Source organism: Dipteris shenzhenensis, chromosome 28 (genome assembly GCF_047967505.1).
Source record: "Dipteris shenzhenensis isolate YYH24624 ecotype China chromosome 28, Dip_SZ_1.0, whole genome shotgun sequence".
Taxonomy (NCBI): domain Eukaryota; kingdom Viridiplantae; phylum Streptophyta; class Polypodiopsida; order Gleicheniales; family Dipteridaceae; genus Dipteris; species Dipteris shenzhenensis.
The window spans coordinates 48,117,206-48,136,606 of record NC_141623.1 but is presented as its reverse complement, the minus strand read 5'-3'; the positions used below and the strand labels follow the sequence as shown (position 1 = coordinate 48,136,606).

General features: G+C 44.2%; 1 protein-coding gene across 1 annotated transcript in view; it reads left to right on the top strand.

Annotated features, from left to right (window-relative positions):
* Positions 1-19,401, top strand: part of RUG3 (Regulator of chromosome condensation (RCC1) family protein) — a 93,521-nt gene that overhangs the window by 52,194 nt on the left and 21,926 nt on the right. The window contains exon 4 of the mRNA XM_087399811.1: positions 10,526-10,654. Coding sequence (XP_087255937.1) covers positions 10,526-10,654 — 129 coding nt within the window. The remainder of the gene's footprint in view (positions 1-10,525; positions 10,655-19,401) is intronic.

Below are 19,401 nucleotides of genomic sequence, written 5' to 3'. Positions count from 1 at the left end.
GGACTCTTTACACCCATAAAACTCTAGGACTCTCACACATAGGCTTCGATATCCAACACTTCCCTTCGAAGCTAGGGTGAGAAGGACTAGGAAGAGACCCTCACAAGGTTGAAGATATGAATCACTACTGCTCCTCACTGAGCCAACACCTGAACTCTCATGCTAGTTCTAATAAGAGGCTTGACCTTCACACCTATACGCTGGTCCATCCTAAAGACACAAGGGGGGTGAAGACCGTCATAAGACCCCCCTGTGGACAATCCTCCCTTGCTATAGGCATGGTATAGAAGCTATAATGAAGCCTTTAGAGGACAAGGCACACATACAATCATTTTTGGGGGACCACCCGAGGCAGAGTATCATTGACACATACACCAAAACATTCAATTTATGCTAATGCAAGGGCTGGGAACTCATTATTGACTCAACAAAGTAAAACTAGAAAGTCCAAAAATCCTATCTTCCCCAATGGAAAGATCTGCAATGATAGCATTGTCTGGTGGGTTATCAAAAAATTGGTTAGACTCTATCTCCTTGAGATTTGCTTCTTCTTCTTCTAGCTTTTCAAGTCGTCTTAAGCCGTATGTCAAGGTTTCTTACAGTAGGTACACTTGGCTGTCTTACTAGCAAAGTGTTTACTGGTGCTACCCTTGCTTCTGGTGTAATTGCTCCTAATTCTAGAGTGATGGGTGTGTTGCGGTGACGATCATTGTCCATCAATACAGCAACACTCCATATTTCATCTCACGGGCAACTAGAAGGACACCAATAATACGTGCATAGTTGTGTCTTCAAGGCTCTTAATAAGTATAGCCTTCTTATTATCATCATTAAGAGGAATTTTCAAGGGAGCAAGTTGCTGTACGAGGATGCCTATAGCATTGAGATGGTCCTTCAAGGAGGAATCCTTAATGGAAATTTGATAAAATTGCTGCTTGAGAAAAGTTTGGAATTACTAAGATCTTTAAAAAAGAGATCATTCAAGGTGTCTCATACTTCTTTGGCTCTGTATGAGTTTGCAAGACCAAGGTCAATAATGGCCATACCTCGATCATGTTTGTCATTCCATGCAATCACCGCAGCTGCAGTTCTGTCATGCTTCGGCTCAGTCACCTTGACAATTTTCCACGTACTATATTGCATAAGAACGAGACGTACCTTTGTCTGCCAATGGGAAAATTTTGTACAAGAGAATTTCTAGATCTAAATAGCAAGACGGGAAGGTTCCATTGGTTGAGACTGATAATAAGGCCATGAACTTGAAGTGTCTTATGTAGTAGTTGATGGGACAGCGTTGGATGAAACTTCACTGATGGACGAGAAATGAAGTCGGAAGCATGCATGAATATCACTGATGGGTGAAACTTCATTGATGGATGAGGAATGAAGTCGGCAGCATGCATAAATATCACTTGCACAATGAGATGATCTCCAGCTGAACTTAAAGTGTGGAGTAGATAGCAACAAGATTATCAAGAGCCTAGTCAACTAAGAAATTGACGTCACTTTATAGAACCTTTGAGAAAGGACTTTAATGACCAAGTATTAAAAGTACGACATGTCTTTTCCTCAGTAACTTTGGAGTTTAGCAACCTTTGAATGTGATTTCTCGACAAAGCAAGGTCATGATCGTCAATACTAACGAGTCTCAACTCCAACGGGAGGCCTTTATGCTTATCAAGAAGCTAGTGGAGATAGTCAAATCCTATGTAACTGATAGAATAGGCACGACTCAACAGAGGACACACTTCTTTTGCAAGGTTAGAGAGACACTGTTTCTAGGTACACTTTCCATGTCGAATGACTCTCTAGTCTAACTAGCAGCTCTATATGCTTGGGCTTTTTGGGCAATAGATCTCTAGGAAGGTGAGTGGATTGGATTAGAGAGGTTATAGGTCATGATGATGTCACGCATGTTTTGAACGATGAGATTATCCCTCATGACATTGTTATTGTAAAGTTTGCAGCGAGACCTCTTCACGTAGGTGCCTCATGTCATATTATCATTTGGATCAAGTTAGATAGTTTGGGTGGATAGATGCAAGTCAACCAAGACTACGATGAAGAGCCCTCTCTTCATCTATGCAGCTTGCAATCAAAAGAGATGAGTAGTGCTAGTATGCATGAGTATCCAGATGTAAGGTATCACCTTTTACGTGGCCCACCGCATACAGAGATTACAGGGGCCACACCCCCACGACAGTGAGAGACGACCCGATAGAGGAGATACGAGATATCCTCATATTCCATCAGAGGATTGTTGAGGCACCAAGATTATCTATACTTCTAGATTCTAGATCTTTTGGTTTTGAGTTTTGGATTTTGGATTTCTAGTATAGCACTTAGCAAGGGCCCTAGCGAAGTCTTGCATCAACCCATGGAGGCTTAGTGTCCTTTGTCTCATATATCCATGAGGCCTCAAGAAGACGTTAATATGTCTTTCTTTCTTTCTTCGTTTCTTTCAAATATTGTTATACTATTTGAGGGAGACCTCATGGGCGGTATTGCATTGACATAGTTCCACATAATGGGGGGAGCTGTTGAAGATCGTGCAGACCTACACTTGCATAGGGGCACCTTTCACAAGACTGGTGTTCACAATGGTCCATGCAGCTAGGACTCGGCTTACGAGAGGCCAAGGAGCTTCTAGAGCAACAATGCTTTCAAGCACACTTCAAGGATCCCTCGACGAAGGGGTGGTTATTTGACACCCTAGTGCAGCGGAGGACCATGCATCCAACACCCTTTTCGAGGAGTGATCCCTCAAAAATTGAGTGGACAAGATTTGAGAGGATACAGGTGATCATGGGTTCTAGGATGATTTGGAGCAAGGCCTCAGTTCCTCATTAAATAGTACAGGTAGAGTTTGCCATGATGCCGTCCCAGATTGATGCCATTTTTGAGATAATGATGTAGACAGTAGCTCTATCGAGTTTGGGATTCGCCTAGTTGGAGACCACCAAGGTTTGCTCTAGAGTCATCCAAGGGACTACCGGACAGAGGAGTTACCACGTCCTGGTATGCATAGATATCTAGATGGTTTGTTAGTTAGGGCATTTAGATGGATTGACTCCCGTCTTTTAGTACATTTGGATGCCTCGCCTTCTCGGATTTCAAGGATGAGATCAACCGTATCATACATTTGCCTCTACCGTCCTCCATATGTAACGGACTTGGGAGGGAGCCAATAGTTCCCCGCCAAGCTCTAGTTTTATCACGATCACTTTCTGAAGGTTGAGAGTATTCGAAGACGGTGTGATTAGCAGAGCCTAGTGTGTAGAGGACAGACAAAATCTCACATGCATGGAGGATTGCCATTGGGCAGTTCCGGGTCTTGTCCCACTTACTCAGGATTGAGACAGGTAGGGTTAGTGGCACAGCCTAGAGATCGGATCTATATGCTATGTACATTGGAGGAGGTGGAGACAGAGGAGCACTTTCTCCGTACGTGCCCAATTTACAATGAGGATGAATCACTACCTCTTCCACTAGGGGTCCGGGTTTGGATGTCACCACAATGTAAATATCCTAAGTCAAAGTATAGTTGACCATTTATCTTATCATAATTAAAGAGTTTTCATGTGTGTTAATTATGGTCAAAGAGTTCTTTTAATGGTCAAAGAATTGACTACGGTCAAAGATACTTGACTCTGGTCAAGTAAGCCTGACTTTGGTCGGGGAGACTTGGTTTGTTACCAAGAGGGTTAACTGCGGTTAACCAGAGAACCACAGAGCTGACTACGGTCAAAGAGTGTTGACTTCGGTCAATGAGACTTGGCATGCGCAAAGAGGATTAACTACGGTTAACCAAGATGTGCCAACTTCAGTTGGAGAGTTGTGCGAACTTCGGTTGGAGGGACTTGACTATAATTAAGGCGCCTCGACCCTTGGTCAAATCCTCTTAATTATAATCAAGAGTGTTGACTCCGGTCAACAAGAGAATAAATATATATTTTTATATTTGTTGTGTGTGCACATGTGTTCAGTGAGGATGCCCACCGTGACTAGAATTAGTCCACAGTGTGTTATTTGCATGCAAAGCGCTAACAATTAATGGGTGCCATGGTGGTGCGCTTTAATTAATTGTTGCAGGTACTAGGAAGAGTTATTTTCCGAAATGCTACGGGAGCCTAACAAGCATCTAGGAGGCGGTTCGTGTGACCAAGTGCTTCGAAGACTCCAGAATTGCCCTTAGTGGCATGTAATAGGACTTAGTCTAGATTTTAGACAAGTGGCATGTTGCCAATTTGAAATGAGCTTGAAGCTCTTGTAATATGGATTCACGTTAAATTTTGTATCAGGCAGCTCTACGCTGAACTCTTGTAACAACTTTCTCTCTCCATGAATAAAAACCTTCGGGGGGGTCCAGCCCGACGTTTTGTCCTGGGCCCCAGTGCATCTGTAGAGAGAGGGAGTGAGAGAGAGCATAAGAGACAATATTTGCAGTCTTTATCTGGAGTGAGGTTTCATTGGTATCAGAGCTCAGATCAAGCCCTTTCTTAAGAGGCTGATGATCCAAGTTAATTGAGAATGCTTGATGCGTCTAAAGAGCGGGGATGGATTAGCGTGTAAATCAGAGGAAAGGATTGGGGAGTTACACGCTTCTGTTCTTTACATCTGTTTCCGGAGCATAGTTGTACTATGAAGGAAACAGTTGGAAGAGCTTGCGCTGGGATCAGAAGCAAGCAAGAGTGAGCGTGGGATTTTCCGTTTGTACTATGGGTGATTCTCCATTTGGCGGCTCTGGATTTATTGATGAAGATGCCTTCACGGGGATACATGGCGCAGGCCCATTTGTTTTGACGGAGATATAGACGTGCGCTGACAGACGAATTGAGGCGTTCAAACGATGAACGCTAATCCGGAAGGCGTTAGCTTCACTTGACCTACAAAAGGTGATTTTGGAGATTTTTTGACGGGATTTTTAGGTTCCGTTGTCGATTCCGTGAGCAGGCACTAGGTGTTGCAGAAGCCAGAAGAGATCAGTGCACCGGCGCGACGCCGACCAACCAGCCAAGGTCTCAAACCTTAGGCTGACATGGCAGCCAGCCAAGTTGATGTGGCACACGTGTCAGCCAGTGACGTGGCAGAGGACACCGGCTGACGTGGCAGGTATGCACAGAGCTGACGTGGCGCTTACATGTGGCACCACGTGTGGCTGATGTGGCAGTGACATGTGGCATGCTGGCATGGCACAAACATGTGCAGAGAGGAGACACATGGCAGCCAGCCTGACAGGCCAGTGGTTAAGTTAACTCTGGTTAGTTAACCCTGGTCAGAGGTCCAGTTAGTTTGCCTAACCAAACCAGACCAGAACAGAACCAGTCTGGTCAGTTTGACCAGACAGTAACCATCCAGTCACAAACTAACCAGACCAGAGCCAGTTAGTCTGGCTAGAGTAACCAGCCGGTTACCCATCCAGTTACTGTTCCATTAAAAAAAAAAAGGGACAGTTGCAGAGACTGTTTCTGCCAGAAGATTTCACCTACCTGTCAGACTTTTACTGTCAAAAAAGCAGCAGAAAAGCAGAGAAATCAGAGATTTGCAGAAAAGAGAAAATGTATGCCTTTGTGCATTGGAAAGATGAATCAGATGCATTCTGAGTGCTTTTTGCAGCACCCAGAAAAGGGGCAATATAGTTGATGCTTTGGCAACTCTATGGGTTTATGCTTTGAGTTGACAGCAATTATCGGCACAAGTTGTGAATGCAAGACACCTCTTATTGAGGTACCTTCTTTTTGGAAAAGCAACGGCTGAGTGCATCAGTTGCATACACAGTGTGTGTGAGAGAGTTGCAGATCTCAGACAAGTTGCAGAGATGGCTTCACAGCACCATGCCCAATCATCCCATGAGGGAATGGCAGAGTCTAACCAGGTACAGCAGACTGAAGCTTTACAGATAAACAAAGAGAATGCCTACAGAGAGTTGATTACTCAGTTGGGAGAGGCAACAAGCGATCCTTTGTTTCGCAGGATGGTACAACCTCTTTTAAAGGGAAAGCCAGAGAAGCCTCCCCCTAGAGCAGATCAGGAAGAAGTGGTGGTGAGAAAAAAGAGGAAAAGTGTAGGTCCTCTTCCCAAGAAGAAGAAGGCGAAGCATCATCACAGTTCATCTAGTTTGTCTTCATCTTCTAGCTCTACCTCTTCATCCTCGACATCACCTCCTTCTTTAGGATCTTCAGAGTCAAAGAAGAAAAAGAAGAAGAAGTCCAGTAGGAAGGCAAAGACTAAAGAATTCAAGGATGGTGGGAAGTCAGTAAGATTTGCCACTTACAATGGCCAGTATGGCCAAGCTGAAAAGGCTATGCAGTTCATAAGGCAGTTTGATGCTGCCTTTAGCTTGAAAAAGTTCAGTGATTCCTCAAAGCTTCGTATGTTTGGTTTACACTTGACTGGTACAGCAAGTGCATGGTGGATAGCTAAAACAGCCAACCAGATTCAGCTAGCGGGATCTTCTCAAAGGTCAGTGTTTTGTTATGTGTGTATGTTGCTAAGCTAGTAACTAGTGCACCTGATAATGTCCTATCAAAGCCCGCAGCAACGAGGTATACAGCCTTTAGTGATGCGGAGTTAATTAAGATGAAAGGACAAGTAGTCAATCATGATGTCATTGTGTTGTTTGACTCAGCATCAACGCACAATGTAATTAACTCCAAGCTTGTAAAGAGGCTGAAATTAAAGACTAGCCCATTTGACTATGCATATACAGTCAGGATGGAAAACGGGAGTTCAACTGAAGTATGGGACCAAAGGGTACCCAGTTGGAACTTCGAATTCAGGACTATGCTGAGAAACTTGATTTTGAAATGACAAAGCTTGCTCATGCAGACATAGCCCTGGGTAAGGCTTGGCATTCTAGGAAGAATCCAGCCATAGATTGGAAAAAGCACATTTATCAATTCAAGATGAATGATGTGCTATATGTCTTACGAGGTGAAAAAGATATACCTCAAGGACCGTTGGTTTCCGTAATGGAAATTCGAAAAGCTCAAGAAGAGTTTTTGTTTCTTTGTACAGCATCGGTAGAACCGATTGATGGTTCTTTGGCTAGCACTGATGTTACCCAAAATGGAGAGATGGCCAAGCTGGCTGATCAAATAGCAGAGGAGTTCTCTGATTGTTTTAGGGATGAGTTACCTTATGGGTTACCTCTAGAGCGGAATGTTCAGCATAAGATTGAACTAATCCCGGGGGCAGAACCTGTAAATAGACCTCCTTATAGATTAAGTTTTACGAAGACAACTGGAAGAATACCTCAAGTTGGGACAGATTCAACCCAGTTTCTTACCTTTTGCTTCACCAGTGATATTAAAAAAAAAGAAAGATGATACTTTTCGCCTCTGTATAGATTATAGAGCATTGAATAATATCACTTCTAAGCACAGGTATCCGATGGCTCGGATCGATGATTTGCTAGATGCATTACATAGGGCCGTAATTTTCAGTAAGATAGATCTTAAATGTGGCTACCATCAAATCCGTATTAGAGCCTAGGATGTGCATAAAACTGCCTTTAGAAGCAAGTTTGGACATTATGAGTTTTTGGTAATGCCGTTTGGACTTAGCAATGCTCCAGCTACATTCGTCATGCTTATGAACGATTTACTATGTCCGTATATCAGAAAGTTTGTTTTACATTTTATTCACGACATTCTTGTTTTCAGCAAAAGTATTACTGAGCATCTCCCTGTACAGGGTTCAGTCCGTTTGAGCTGAACTATGGTTATAGACCAGTAAATCCATTTACAATTGGAGTACGTCAGAAAGTGCCTAGTGCCACGAACTATGTGGTTCAGATGCGGGAGATGCTAGCACTTGCGAGAGCTAACATCCGCCAAGCTATGGATAGAGCTAAGGCGTATGCGGATGAAAACAGATCTGTTAGAGAATTTAAGGAAGGAGAAAAAGTTTTTCTCAGAGTTTCTTCGCACTCTAAGTCTTTGACTACAGGAGAGTGTGCTAAGTTATCATTCCGATATTGTGGGCCGTGGTTAATTCTAAAAAAAATAGGCAAGGTAGCCTATAAATAAGAATTACCACAGGGTCGTAATGTACACCCAGTGTTTCATGTTTCTCGTTTAAAGAAAATTTTGCATACAGGTGACTCACTAATCGAGGGTATTGTTTTGTTTCAGGAGATAGGATAATGCAAGACGCAAACCAACAAGAAATTTGGACCGAGGAACAATGCAAGTATGCAATCGGAAGATACCCATGGTGTTGGTTGCATGGCATGGTTTACCTCTATCAAAAGCTACCTGGGAATCCGTATACCAGTTACGGAGAGTGTTCCCAGACTTTATCATTGAGGACACTGATGCCTGAAGAGGGAAGGAATGTTACGCTCAAGTTTAGGCAACATGACCTTGGAAGGATCGGTCGACAATTTCTTTTAAAGGATCAATGTTTGTATTATATTTGTTTGGGCTTTACGTAAATGATCAGAAAGGAATCAAAGTCAAGGTCCTTGGTGAGGGTGATATGGCACAAGACTAGGTGGATCTAAGGCTAAGGGGTATAAATGCATTAAATGTGCCAAGGGGCAAATGATTTCAATGATATTCCAAGAGAGGGGTAAATGATGCATTTAGGAGGTACCCTAAAATGTAGACATGTGGCATACTAGATCCATCTAGGGAATTGGGGCTCATTGGAATTTGACAAGCAGGAACTTTCATGTAAGAGATTCTGGGAGCTTGCTACCATTGAGGTTGGCTGGGAGGAAATATATGTGCCTATGCCCGTGATTGTGTAGTAAAAAAGAAAACTAGGCCTTTGAATGTTTATATACGTGATACTTTCTTTCATTCATCAAGTATGATAGTGAAGTACAAGCCTTATATAGGCTACTCACTCACACATTAGCACCATGTGCGTGTGGGATAAGTCCCATAGTTGCACGTGGCACTCACACATGACTTACACACATGAACTAGTACTAGAACTCCTGGTACTACACACCAACACATCACATCACCACACACTCTTTGGCTATGATATCTCCAACAACATGTTCATATCCCATTGGAGGATTGTTTAGATCAAGAAGAATATGAATTGATACGATTAGATATATTCTAGTCTTATCTTCATATCCCATTGGAGGATTGTTGAGGCACTTAGTAAGGGTCCTAGCAAGCCCTTGCATCAGCCTATGGCGGTTTGTATGAGAAACTGTATTTTAGTGTACTTTGTCTCATAGGTCCGTGAGGCCTCAAGAAGACATTAATATATCTTTCTTTCTTTCCCTCAATTTTGATTCATGGGCTATTCAAAAGACCCTCCTTTTTCTGCCTATCTTTCTTTCTCAAGCTTTTCCTCTTTCTTCTTCTTCTTCTTTTTCTTCTTCTTCTTGTTCTTGGTGAGCAGCCTAATGGCAAAGTTATATGACACTATCCTTGAGCAAAATATCAGCAAATGGGCAGAGGAACAATGAGTGAGGTGCCATCCCAAGCAGGATTCCGCTCCAAGCACTCAACGGTGGATCATTTGGTTGCCATAAGGGCTGCAACAGAAGGAGCCAAAGGTAAGAAAAAGGCTGTCTACTGCTGTTTTATAGATTCGAGAAAGCCTTTGATACAGTGCCACGTAAAACGCTATGGGAAAGACTAGAAAAGCTTAAAGTCCCTCAACTATGTAACCTAAAGGTGGTAGAGAGGCACAGCATGCTCTTTGGGAAGGTGTTGTACTCCTCGGCGCAAAATAGAATTTGAACATCTCACAGGATATGACACCATTATCCTCCTGGTCCGGGCTCACCCACCAAGGAAGAACTTCTAAATCAGGGTCATGCTATTCACATTGATCCTTAAGGTCATCACTGCCCACTCAAACATGCCGATTGTATACATGTACTGATCTTTTGTAGCTTCTGTTTTTGTGCCATGGGCTGGAGATGGTCTTAAGAGTGTGTCAATATGTTAATCAGAGTCCTTATCATTATATCTCTCTGTTTCTTTTCTTTCTTACCTTTTGTTCCTTAAAAAATTCTCACTTTGGAAGGTATTTTTTGATTGGAAGCTCTCAATCTAAACAGCAGTCTGCACCTAATGCAAGACAATAAGAAGCACTGCGGACAGCAGACTCTTTAGATTAAAGGGATGAGAAGAGGCCTGATGCAATATACCTGACGCAATATATTATAAGTATGCAGTAGTCTTGAGCATTGAACCCATTCGTCACATGGTATCTGAAGGAGCTGCAGTCAGGTTAGGCCTATCCTTTATATAGGAGCCAGTATTATTCTTGTATGGATGGACTGCAGTGTTAGATTCACTGTAAGGCAGGCTTACCACATGAGCATATAATTGTACAGTAATCAAAGCACACAATTTTGTGACTTTTTGTGTCCTAATGAGAACCCACTCATGAGCTGATTGCTTTTTCCTTTGTAAAGGAATGCACATCTTGAATGATATCTGTGCTAGCATTGACATATCAATTTAGTGTCTGCTTGTGCTTATATGAGTCCAATTGTTGTTGAGGACATATTGACGGATCAGGTGACAGAATTTTCTTTTTGCAGCCAACCGAAATTATGAGCTGGGCAGAGGGGATACTAGATTCAGGTCTGAACCATCCTTGATACCAGAAATCGAAAGTATGCAGGTGATTCAAGTATCTTGTGGAGGCTATCATTCAGCTGTTTTGACTGGTATGTGCACTGAGCTTTTCACAAGTAATTGAATTAACATGGACTTGTTTCATAATACTGTTTTAAGCGATCACTTGTTTTTTTTCAAGCTGCAGTGGTCCGTGACATTAACTCTTATCATATTACTATTATTCAGTTATCAACACCTTTGGTTTTTCTCTTGATGTGGGTTTTCCACTGCCATCATGGACATGCTGAGTCATCCTCATATAGCTTGAGACATTTTTATGTGTTTTAAAGTTTGCTAAGGCTTTTTGTGGTTCTTGTTGTGGCAGCATTTTTTGAACAGACCACCCTGATGAAAGTCTCAACTTTAACTAGAAGGGGCTAGGCAATCTCTCGTATAACATGGTATGTGGACAAACTAAGATTGAACTTGGAGCACTAATGTCCTGGAGTAGACAAGAGTCCAATCTATCAGCTTAGCCTCCTAGAGTAAGGACTGTCTTGGCTATAATGCCCCTTCAAGCGTCACCTCAAGTGACTATGATTGAAAATTCTGGTGGCAAAAAGTTAAAAGACACCCTAAACTCCTCTTAAACAAGGATACTAGATCTAATGAAGGGAGAGTCATTGATGACATTTGGCAAGCACTGTTGTTCTGTGTACTTGTAGCTACTGAAAATATAAAACCCCACCTGAAGTCCTCTTAAGCAAGGATATGAGATCTAATGAAGGGAGAGTCCTTGAGGACATTTGGCTAGCAAAGTTGTTCTGTGTACTTGGAACTACCAAAACATTCACGAAAGTGACATACTGGGCAGAATTTTGTTAATGAAGCTTTCAAAGAAGAATGCGAGCATTAACCATTGTAGGTAGCATGAACCTCACAAAACGAGTGTGGCTTGCATGGAGCACATGACTTTCTAGAAATGTAATTAGCAAGTTACCTTGAACTATTTAGTTTCTGCTATTCCCTTTTGTAGGCTTCATCAGTTACAGTTTGGAGAGGAGCTGTAGAGTGATGTTTGTACTCCATGGAAGATCCCTCATTGTCATTGCAGTGATGGGTCATACATAATGGTACCAGGCTATGATTGAACTTTTGATATTCATGGCATATGGCACCCCACCATTGATCATGGCCACTACTCAGTGACGTTCTGCATGTATCTTCTATTAGATGCTTTGAAAGATAATACAAATTTAACTATCCATTGTTAGAAATTACCCAACAGAGGGTACGCACAGCACAGCGGAAGACTGATAGTAATGCTTAGGAGCTCATACAATGTGCGTGTGGGGTGTAGAATCACAGACTTCTTAACTTAATGTGCAAAGATGTGCAAGCCAGTAAATAGACAATTCTCAGAAACAAATATAGAAGCAACTCTTTATATTTCAGTCCGTCCACAAAGTAGGACAGGATACAATACCAAAAGGTCCCTCCCTCTACTACAAGCCTGGTGTTGAAAATGGGGAGAGGGTGAGAGACACATGATTGGAGACAACAGCTGAGGCACGAACTGATGTTGATTGATTGATTAATCACAGCAAGTGCATAGCCTCTTTTATAGGCTGGGCAAGCCTTATCTTCCCACACAGACACCTCATAGATGAGGTCACACACAAGAGAATCTAGATCCTATAATCTAGGGGAGGAATCACACCTACCACATGAGGTGGCACAAGTGGCCTCAAGACTCTTCACACTCACACAACTGTAGGACACTCCTAGGACTCTAGGACCACACACACTAGGACTCCGATTCCAACAAACCCCCCTTCGGAGCTAGGGTGAGAAACTATGACATTTTCCAGACTGTGCATCCTAGGCAATTTCAGAGGCTAACAGCTTAGCATAACTCAGAGGTTGAACCAAGCACTCTCATGGCTTAGGTGTCAATGTGATCAGAGACTCAAATCTGAGCATGGATGCATGACCAACTCATAGGTCTAGGGAGTACACCAACATCCTGGGACTCGGCTAGGCTTGATAAAGGAAAGACATAACAACCCCCCTGTCTTCTAACTGGGTACATGGAAATAAGTGGAGCCTTTTGTAGGACAAGGCACACAAAATGACAAATTATTACATCATTTTAGGGGGACTACCCAAGGCAGAGTACCTAACACACATGACTCTAGAAAGCCCACTCTTCATCTATCACCTCATGGAGGGATAGACCAGAAACAGCAGCAGTGCAGGCTTGTTCCTCAAGTCCAGAAGGTGTAGCTTCATCGTCTTCGTCCTCGCTCTGCTCCGCAACCAGATTGGCATGTTCTTTGGCTTGTACCTTTGCCATCTTCTTGAAGCAACGATCCTTTGGATGCCAAGTTTCTGACAGTAATTACATTTAAGAGGTTTTCCTTTCTTCTTGGGCTTATTCTTGAGAAAGAATGCTTTGCCAGATTTGAAGGAAGATTCTGCTTTCTCTATAAGTCTACAGTCCTCATCAATGAGATGAGCTACCATATCCTTAAAGCTCATATTGCGGCTGACTCTTAGGACAGCAAGGATCTCATTATACTTGGAAATGTCTTCAATACTTGAGAGAAGTACAGCAACTTGATCATCATCTTCAACAATGGCTCGGATGGCAGATAATTGTTGGAGAATTGACCCAAGATTGCTCAAGTGTTCATTGAGGGTTTCAGTTTCCTTCATCTTGAGCTTGAAGAGTTTTTGTTTGAGAAATACTTTGGAATTATTGATCTGATTTCCAAACAAATTCTCTAATTTTTCCCAAACGTCATTTGCAGTCTTATCAAAATCCACATGGTGGATAAGGTTGTCAGCTAAAGCTAGGCCAATGATAGCCATTGCTTTATCATTTTGGTTCTCCCACCAACTGATTCTAGCATCATCACTTTGGGGTTTTGGCTCCTTGCCATTGGTGAGAAGGTCTTAGCTGTTATTACAGCCAGTGTCTAAATCCCTTACAATGTTTACTCAAATTTCAAAAAAGGCCCAAATTTTACATGGTAGAAGCTTCAATTATGCCAAAGGAAGACACAGGATAGAAAAGCCCTAAATTTTTGGGTTAGGGTTGTTGCAAAATTAGGGTTTGCAGAAAATTGGGGCGTTTCAAAATTTCCTAGAGCATAGTCTTCTGGTAATACTAGGGAAGCTTCAGATCATAAAAGCCCGAACAAACTCACCCCAAATGAGGCAAAATTCTTGAAAAGCGCAATTTAGGGTTTTGGGCTCAGATATGCAGCAGGAAAAGTGTGAGCATGAGAGTAGGTAGAATATGTCAGACGGACTGTTTGCAGAAGATAGCGCACATTTCAAGGCCGGCCGTACGGACAGTACTGCAAAAGCGTACGGACAGCAGGCCTGTTTGTACGGCGCAACAGTCCGTACAGTCCGTACGGCTGTACGGCCTGTTTGTTGGTTAATGGAGAGGCATAGGTCCGGGCTGATACGGGCTCTTGTACATTGATGCTGAGGCTAAAGAGCAGTCGATGATGAGGCTTGGGTAGGAGCTCATGTGGAGAGGCAAACGAAGGAGAGGGAGGGCTTCGAGGAAGGAGAGGAGAACTAGAGTGGCCCAGTGGAGGAGAGAGGTAGCGGGTGGGATTACAAGGGATGCGTGAGCAGATTGCGAGGGAGGCGTTTGAAGAAAATCAACGGCGTAGCTCCAAATAGAGAAAGAGGAACGTCATTAGATCAAAATCTAGACTCCAGCTTGCAAATTAGGTAATCACGAACTGGGTAGTCATTAGGAAAAAAGGGAGCTCATTTTAGGGCCCTGTAAGAAATTCACTATTTTCTCTTTTCTCTCTCTACAAAAGCAAGAAAATATGGATACTTGCGTGAGAAATGTCAGTGTGAAAAGGAATAAATATATTCTTTCACATGCTTTACATTCAATGTTCATATAAGAGCAACACTTTTCTGTGCAGAATTTGGTGATTCTGACACCGCAGACGCGTCCGGAACGGCCTAAAACCCCAAGAACGGCACTGGAAACGCTGGAATCGGACATCCGGAGGCCCGGAAACGGCCAAAAAAGGCCGAAAAGTGGGATTTGCAGCAAAATGCGATCTGGCACCTTTTGAAATTTCAAAAGTGCCATATTGCATTTTGCTGCAAATCGCGTTTTTCGGCCTTTTTTGGCCGTTTCCGGGCCTCCGGATGTCCGATTCCAGCGTTTCCAGTGCCGTTCTTGGGGTTTTGGACCGTTCCGGACGCGTCTGCGGTGTCAGAATCATCAAATTCTGCACAGAAAATAAATTTTTTAAAGATTCAAATCAGATCACCTCATTAATGTGACATGCTTCTACGAACATATAGTACTATTTCTTTTTCTTATTTTCATCTTCTTTTGTTGAATTTTCAACGTTACGTTGGCCCACTCCTAATTGGTTGAGAGCCTATTTTCTCTCTCTTCTAAAAGGCCCCAAAATGAGCTCCCTTTTTTCCTAATGTTGCAGAGGAAAGCGTGGGAAGATTGCAAACGCAGAGCAGCCACGTAGAAAACCTTTGCCTACCTCGCTACCTGTACTCAGGAGATCAGCCCAAGAGATACGCGATGAACAGCTGTAGATAAGCGATGCAACTTCAAAGGATATGTCGGGCAGTAACTAGAGATAATGGTGCGCAACATCTTCAGGAAGATAATGGGCAGCACATCCAGCGTGAGTATTAGCAGCACATGTCGATGTAGATCAGCTCCTTCATGTAGCAGTTGTGACAGTATGGCCCATCAGTACGAACGGCAGGCAAGCAGGACAAAACATATGGCAGTCAAGCCGTATAGGCTATATGGCTGATTTGCAATGGGTTGTACGATCTTCTTGTAGGTCGATGAAGAGGCTTCGGAGCTGACTAAAGGATTGGCCGTTGGTGAGGCAAGGCTCAATCAGGGAAGACGTGCTCTGATTCCAACTGTTGAAAATGGGGAGAGGGTGAGAGACACATGATTGGAGACAACAGCTGAGGCACGTACTGATGTTGATTGATTGATTAATCACAGCAAGTACATAGCCTCTTTTATAGGCTGGGCAAGCCTTATCTTCCCACACAGACACCTCATAGATGAGGTCACACACAAGAGAATTTAGATCCTATAATCTAGGGGAGGAATCACACCTACCACATGAGGTGGCACAAGTGGCCTCAAGACTCTTCACACTCACACAACTGTAGGACACTCCTAGGACTCTAGGACCACACACACTAGGACTCCGATTCCAACACTTGGCACTTCTAGATCTCTGAGCCTGCGTGCTCCACCTCGAGCACCTGTAGACTCTCTGTCTAGTGTGCTCTTCTCCACCCTACTACCTGTGAATCAGCCTAGGTGGGCAGCCCCTGCCAAGCTTTGTCTGCAGCATATAGGTCCCCTTGGTCCTCCTGAATGTAGGCTCCCAGATAGCTGCTCCACTGCTCCAAACTGCTTGTGAATGGCTGCTCCAGAAGATGATGATCTCAGCAACCTTCTGCCCTAGAAGACAGTCTAGGTTCAGCCTCTCCCTGGAGCTAAGTCTGCAGCAACACCTCTCTCCTTCACTTCCTGTGTAGAGAGGCCCAAGGATGGTGGATGTGCTGTTCCTTTCTGCTCCTCCCAAAGCTGCTTGGATGGATGATAACTGAGGGCTGAATGCCCTCCTTATATAGGCCCAGAGGGCTGGTATTTGGACCGACCCAGCATGCCCAAAATGGCCGACTGCTGGTCGGATTTCTGCTCCCTCTTTGGCCGACTTTCCTGGCTCCTCCTGGGGCTCAAAACCAGGGCAAGACCCCTTTGTTTTATTGTGCAGGGCCCAGCCCTTTTGACCAGCCTTTCCAAGGCCTGGTTGGCTGGCTCAACCAGCGCCAACCAGCCTTGTCACTTGGCTGATCCAAGGTGATCCCTTCCCCATCATATTGCACCACGTATAAGGCCTGTTGCAGGCCCATCAGCCTGCCCATGGATCCTGCCATGCTGCAGCCCTTTGCCAGCTCCATGTCCTGCCCGTACATGTCCGTACTATTGTTGACGTCATCGGGCCCTTCATAGGGCCCTGCTGCAGTCCGTATGCCTGCTCTGCAATTCCGTCTTGCCAGGTCAGATCCAGGGCTTTATGCCCCTGCCATCTCTCCTGCACAAGGTCTCTTGTGCTGTCCACATGACAGCTCATGTGCTGCCCATGCGGCAGCCCATTATCTCCAGGTCTACCTCCCCCAAGCTCTCCTCATATGGGGGCTTACAGATGGGGAGGTGACCATTCCAACATCCATGAGGTGCTATTCAGAAAAGGAAAAGTGGGCTCCTTATGAGGCTGCTTCATTGTGTCTCGGCTCACTGCCCATGGTAATTTGGAGCACGTGCCAACGATTGTGTGGTGGACTGTACAACCAACAGATTTGTTGATTTGCTTTATTGGTCTTGGCTCACTGCCTATCGAACTTGGGAGCAAATGCGATGGACTATACAACCAATGGATTCCTTAATCGTTGATAGTATTGAAAATGTCAGCAAGGCAAGCTTTGCAGAAATGCTTCCATCACTAGGTGGGCTGTCTAAGCCCCTCTATACCTTGCTCCTAGACCAAGCGCAAGGTGTATATGATACCTAGGCAAATGTTGACCATTGGCAGCTGGTCGGATCTGTTGGCATTCCCCTCTCCCCCCCCCCTCCCCCCCAACACACACACACACACTTTTTTAGCTTTTGGGGGGAGGGGGGGGGGTGTTAAAAAAACATTTCATTAAGAAGAATGTACATTCATAGCTGTCGTTATTTGTCTCTCCCCCCCGCCATGCCCCCCCTCTCCCCTCCCATCTAACACACACACGCACGCACAGGTGCACACTTCAAGTTGGAGGGTGCTACCGAATGTTCCAAGCTGTAATGCTGATAATTGTCTCCCAGACAGGTCCTTTGAAAACCTTGAGGCTCACTGCCTAGGAGGGGTAGCCTCATGAATCTCTTGATGCATGATTGTCTTCCACTCACCAGAACACTACCAGATCCCCTTGCACTTAAGGGCAACTCCACAAGCAATGGGATATTGTCTCTTGAACTCCTTCAAAGACGTACTATCTGATCAAATTTGCTCCAACTAGGGGCCATTGGCGAATCTGCCATGCACCACAAGCTAGAAGTATCCATTTGAGCTCTCTCATGCAATGTTTATAAAAAGAGGATGTAATGAGCCAGGCCGTGGCAAGCAATACTTGGTAGACCATCAATGCTCTGCTTGCAAGGGAGAATTTGACCTAACTCCAATACAAAAGCTTATGGCAAACACTCTCTGTGGCGTGGGCAGCTCGTTGCTTTGTGTAGATATCAATCTCCACTTGGCATCCAAGGTAAGCTGGGTTCCCAAGGGGCTCCATCGAATGTGAAGGGGTAGGGAGCCCTTAGGGAGCTTTGTAAGTTATGAAGAAACACATTGGATTGTCTTAGTGAACCCACATAATATATCTTTAAAAAGAGTCTCATCCACTCAAGGCTAGTAGCCTAGACCTCCACAAAGAGCGTTGTGCCATTTGCGAACTCAGTTCCTCCTCGTGACTAATAAGGACTGATAAGGAGGCACATCCCAATCAACCTTGCCTTTTGTGCTCTTAGAAAATACTCTAGAGTCTTTGCAATAAAGAGCTACAGAAAGTGGCCACCAGTTAGCCCAATACGTTGAGCATGTGAGAGAAGACCTCCTCGTGTGGCCTACAACGAGTAGTTGATTTGAGGTGCTTCCATACAGCACAGAGACCTCTTTAATCCATTGTGCTGAAAAGCCTAGTCTTTGCACCGTTTCTTCCAAGAAGGCCCAATCTACTCTATTGTATGTGTTGTTTAAGTCTTGGAGGAGGTTTGTAGGAGGCCGAGACTATTGTCTGGCCTTAGTGGCCTCCAATAGGTGAATTGTTGTCAACACTACTCCGCTCTTGAAATAAATCTGGTGTGTAACCAAGACGTAGGCATTGGCGAAAACACACACATATAAAATGTCACATGTAAATTTGTCCTACATAATTTGGTGGATGCCTTTACCTAGGCGTGGCCAATATTAGTTAGGGTATATAACTCTTAGGAGGGCTGCATCCAAAGGCTATATAAGAAGTTGAGTCCTCACTATATCCCTATGAATTATTGTAGAGCCAAGACTGCTTGGTGTTAGTGTGTATAGCACAACATCCTTACGTGTGTCTCCCTCCCACCCCCACAAAGAAAATAACGTTTTTTTTAGAAAGTTGAGAAAACGATATAGATGAGTACTCCATCGCTTGACCAATCAAAAGGGTGAAGCTGGCTGCTATGCTACCTACTTCTCATGACCCCAGCTAACTGCCTAGAGTGTCTTGGCCAACAACCAAGGTAGGGGCCTGTACAACCAGTTGATTCCTTGATTTGTGAGAATGTAAAAAATGCAATAGGCCATGCGTTGTAGGAACTCTCCGGCCTTTCGATGAGTCTTCCTAGGTCCCTCCATGCCTTGCTCCCATGTGGCCCACATGATGTTGATGATCTCATGCCATATGTTGACGAGGGCGGTCGTAGGCTGAATGTGCCCCCAATCACTATCCTATAGGAGGCTACCCAAGTATTCCAAGCTATGATGCTGGCCACCCTCTCCCAAGTGTCGTCCTTTGGAGAGAACACAAGTCTTTGGTGAGAGGCATGGACCGAGTCGTGGATAACCCCGTGAGGTAACGCTCATGCCATCTATCATGTAGGCTACAGAGACCATCTCATTGGGGAAAGCGTGTTATCCCACTCTCAACGAAGCTGCCATTTCTCAAGTGAAGTAGTGGTGGATATGTCCCATCCTAGCCACTATCCCGAGGGAACTTTGCTAGGTCCTTTGAGCTG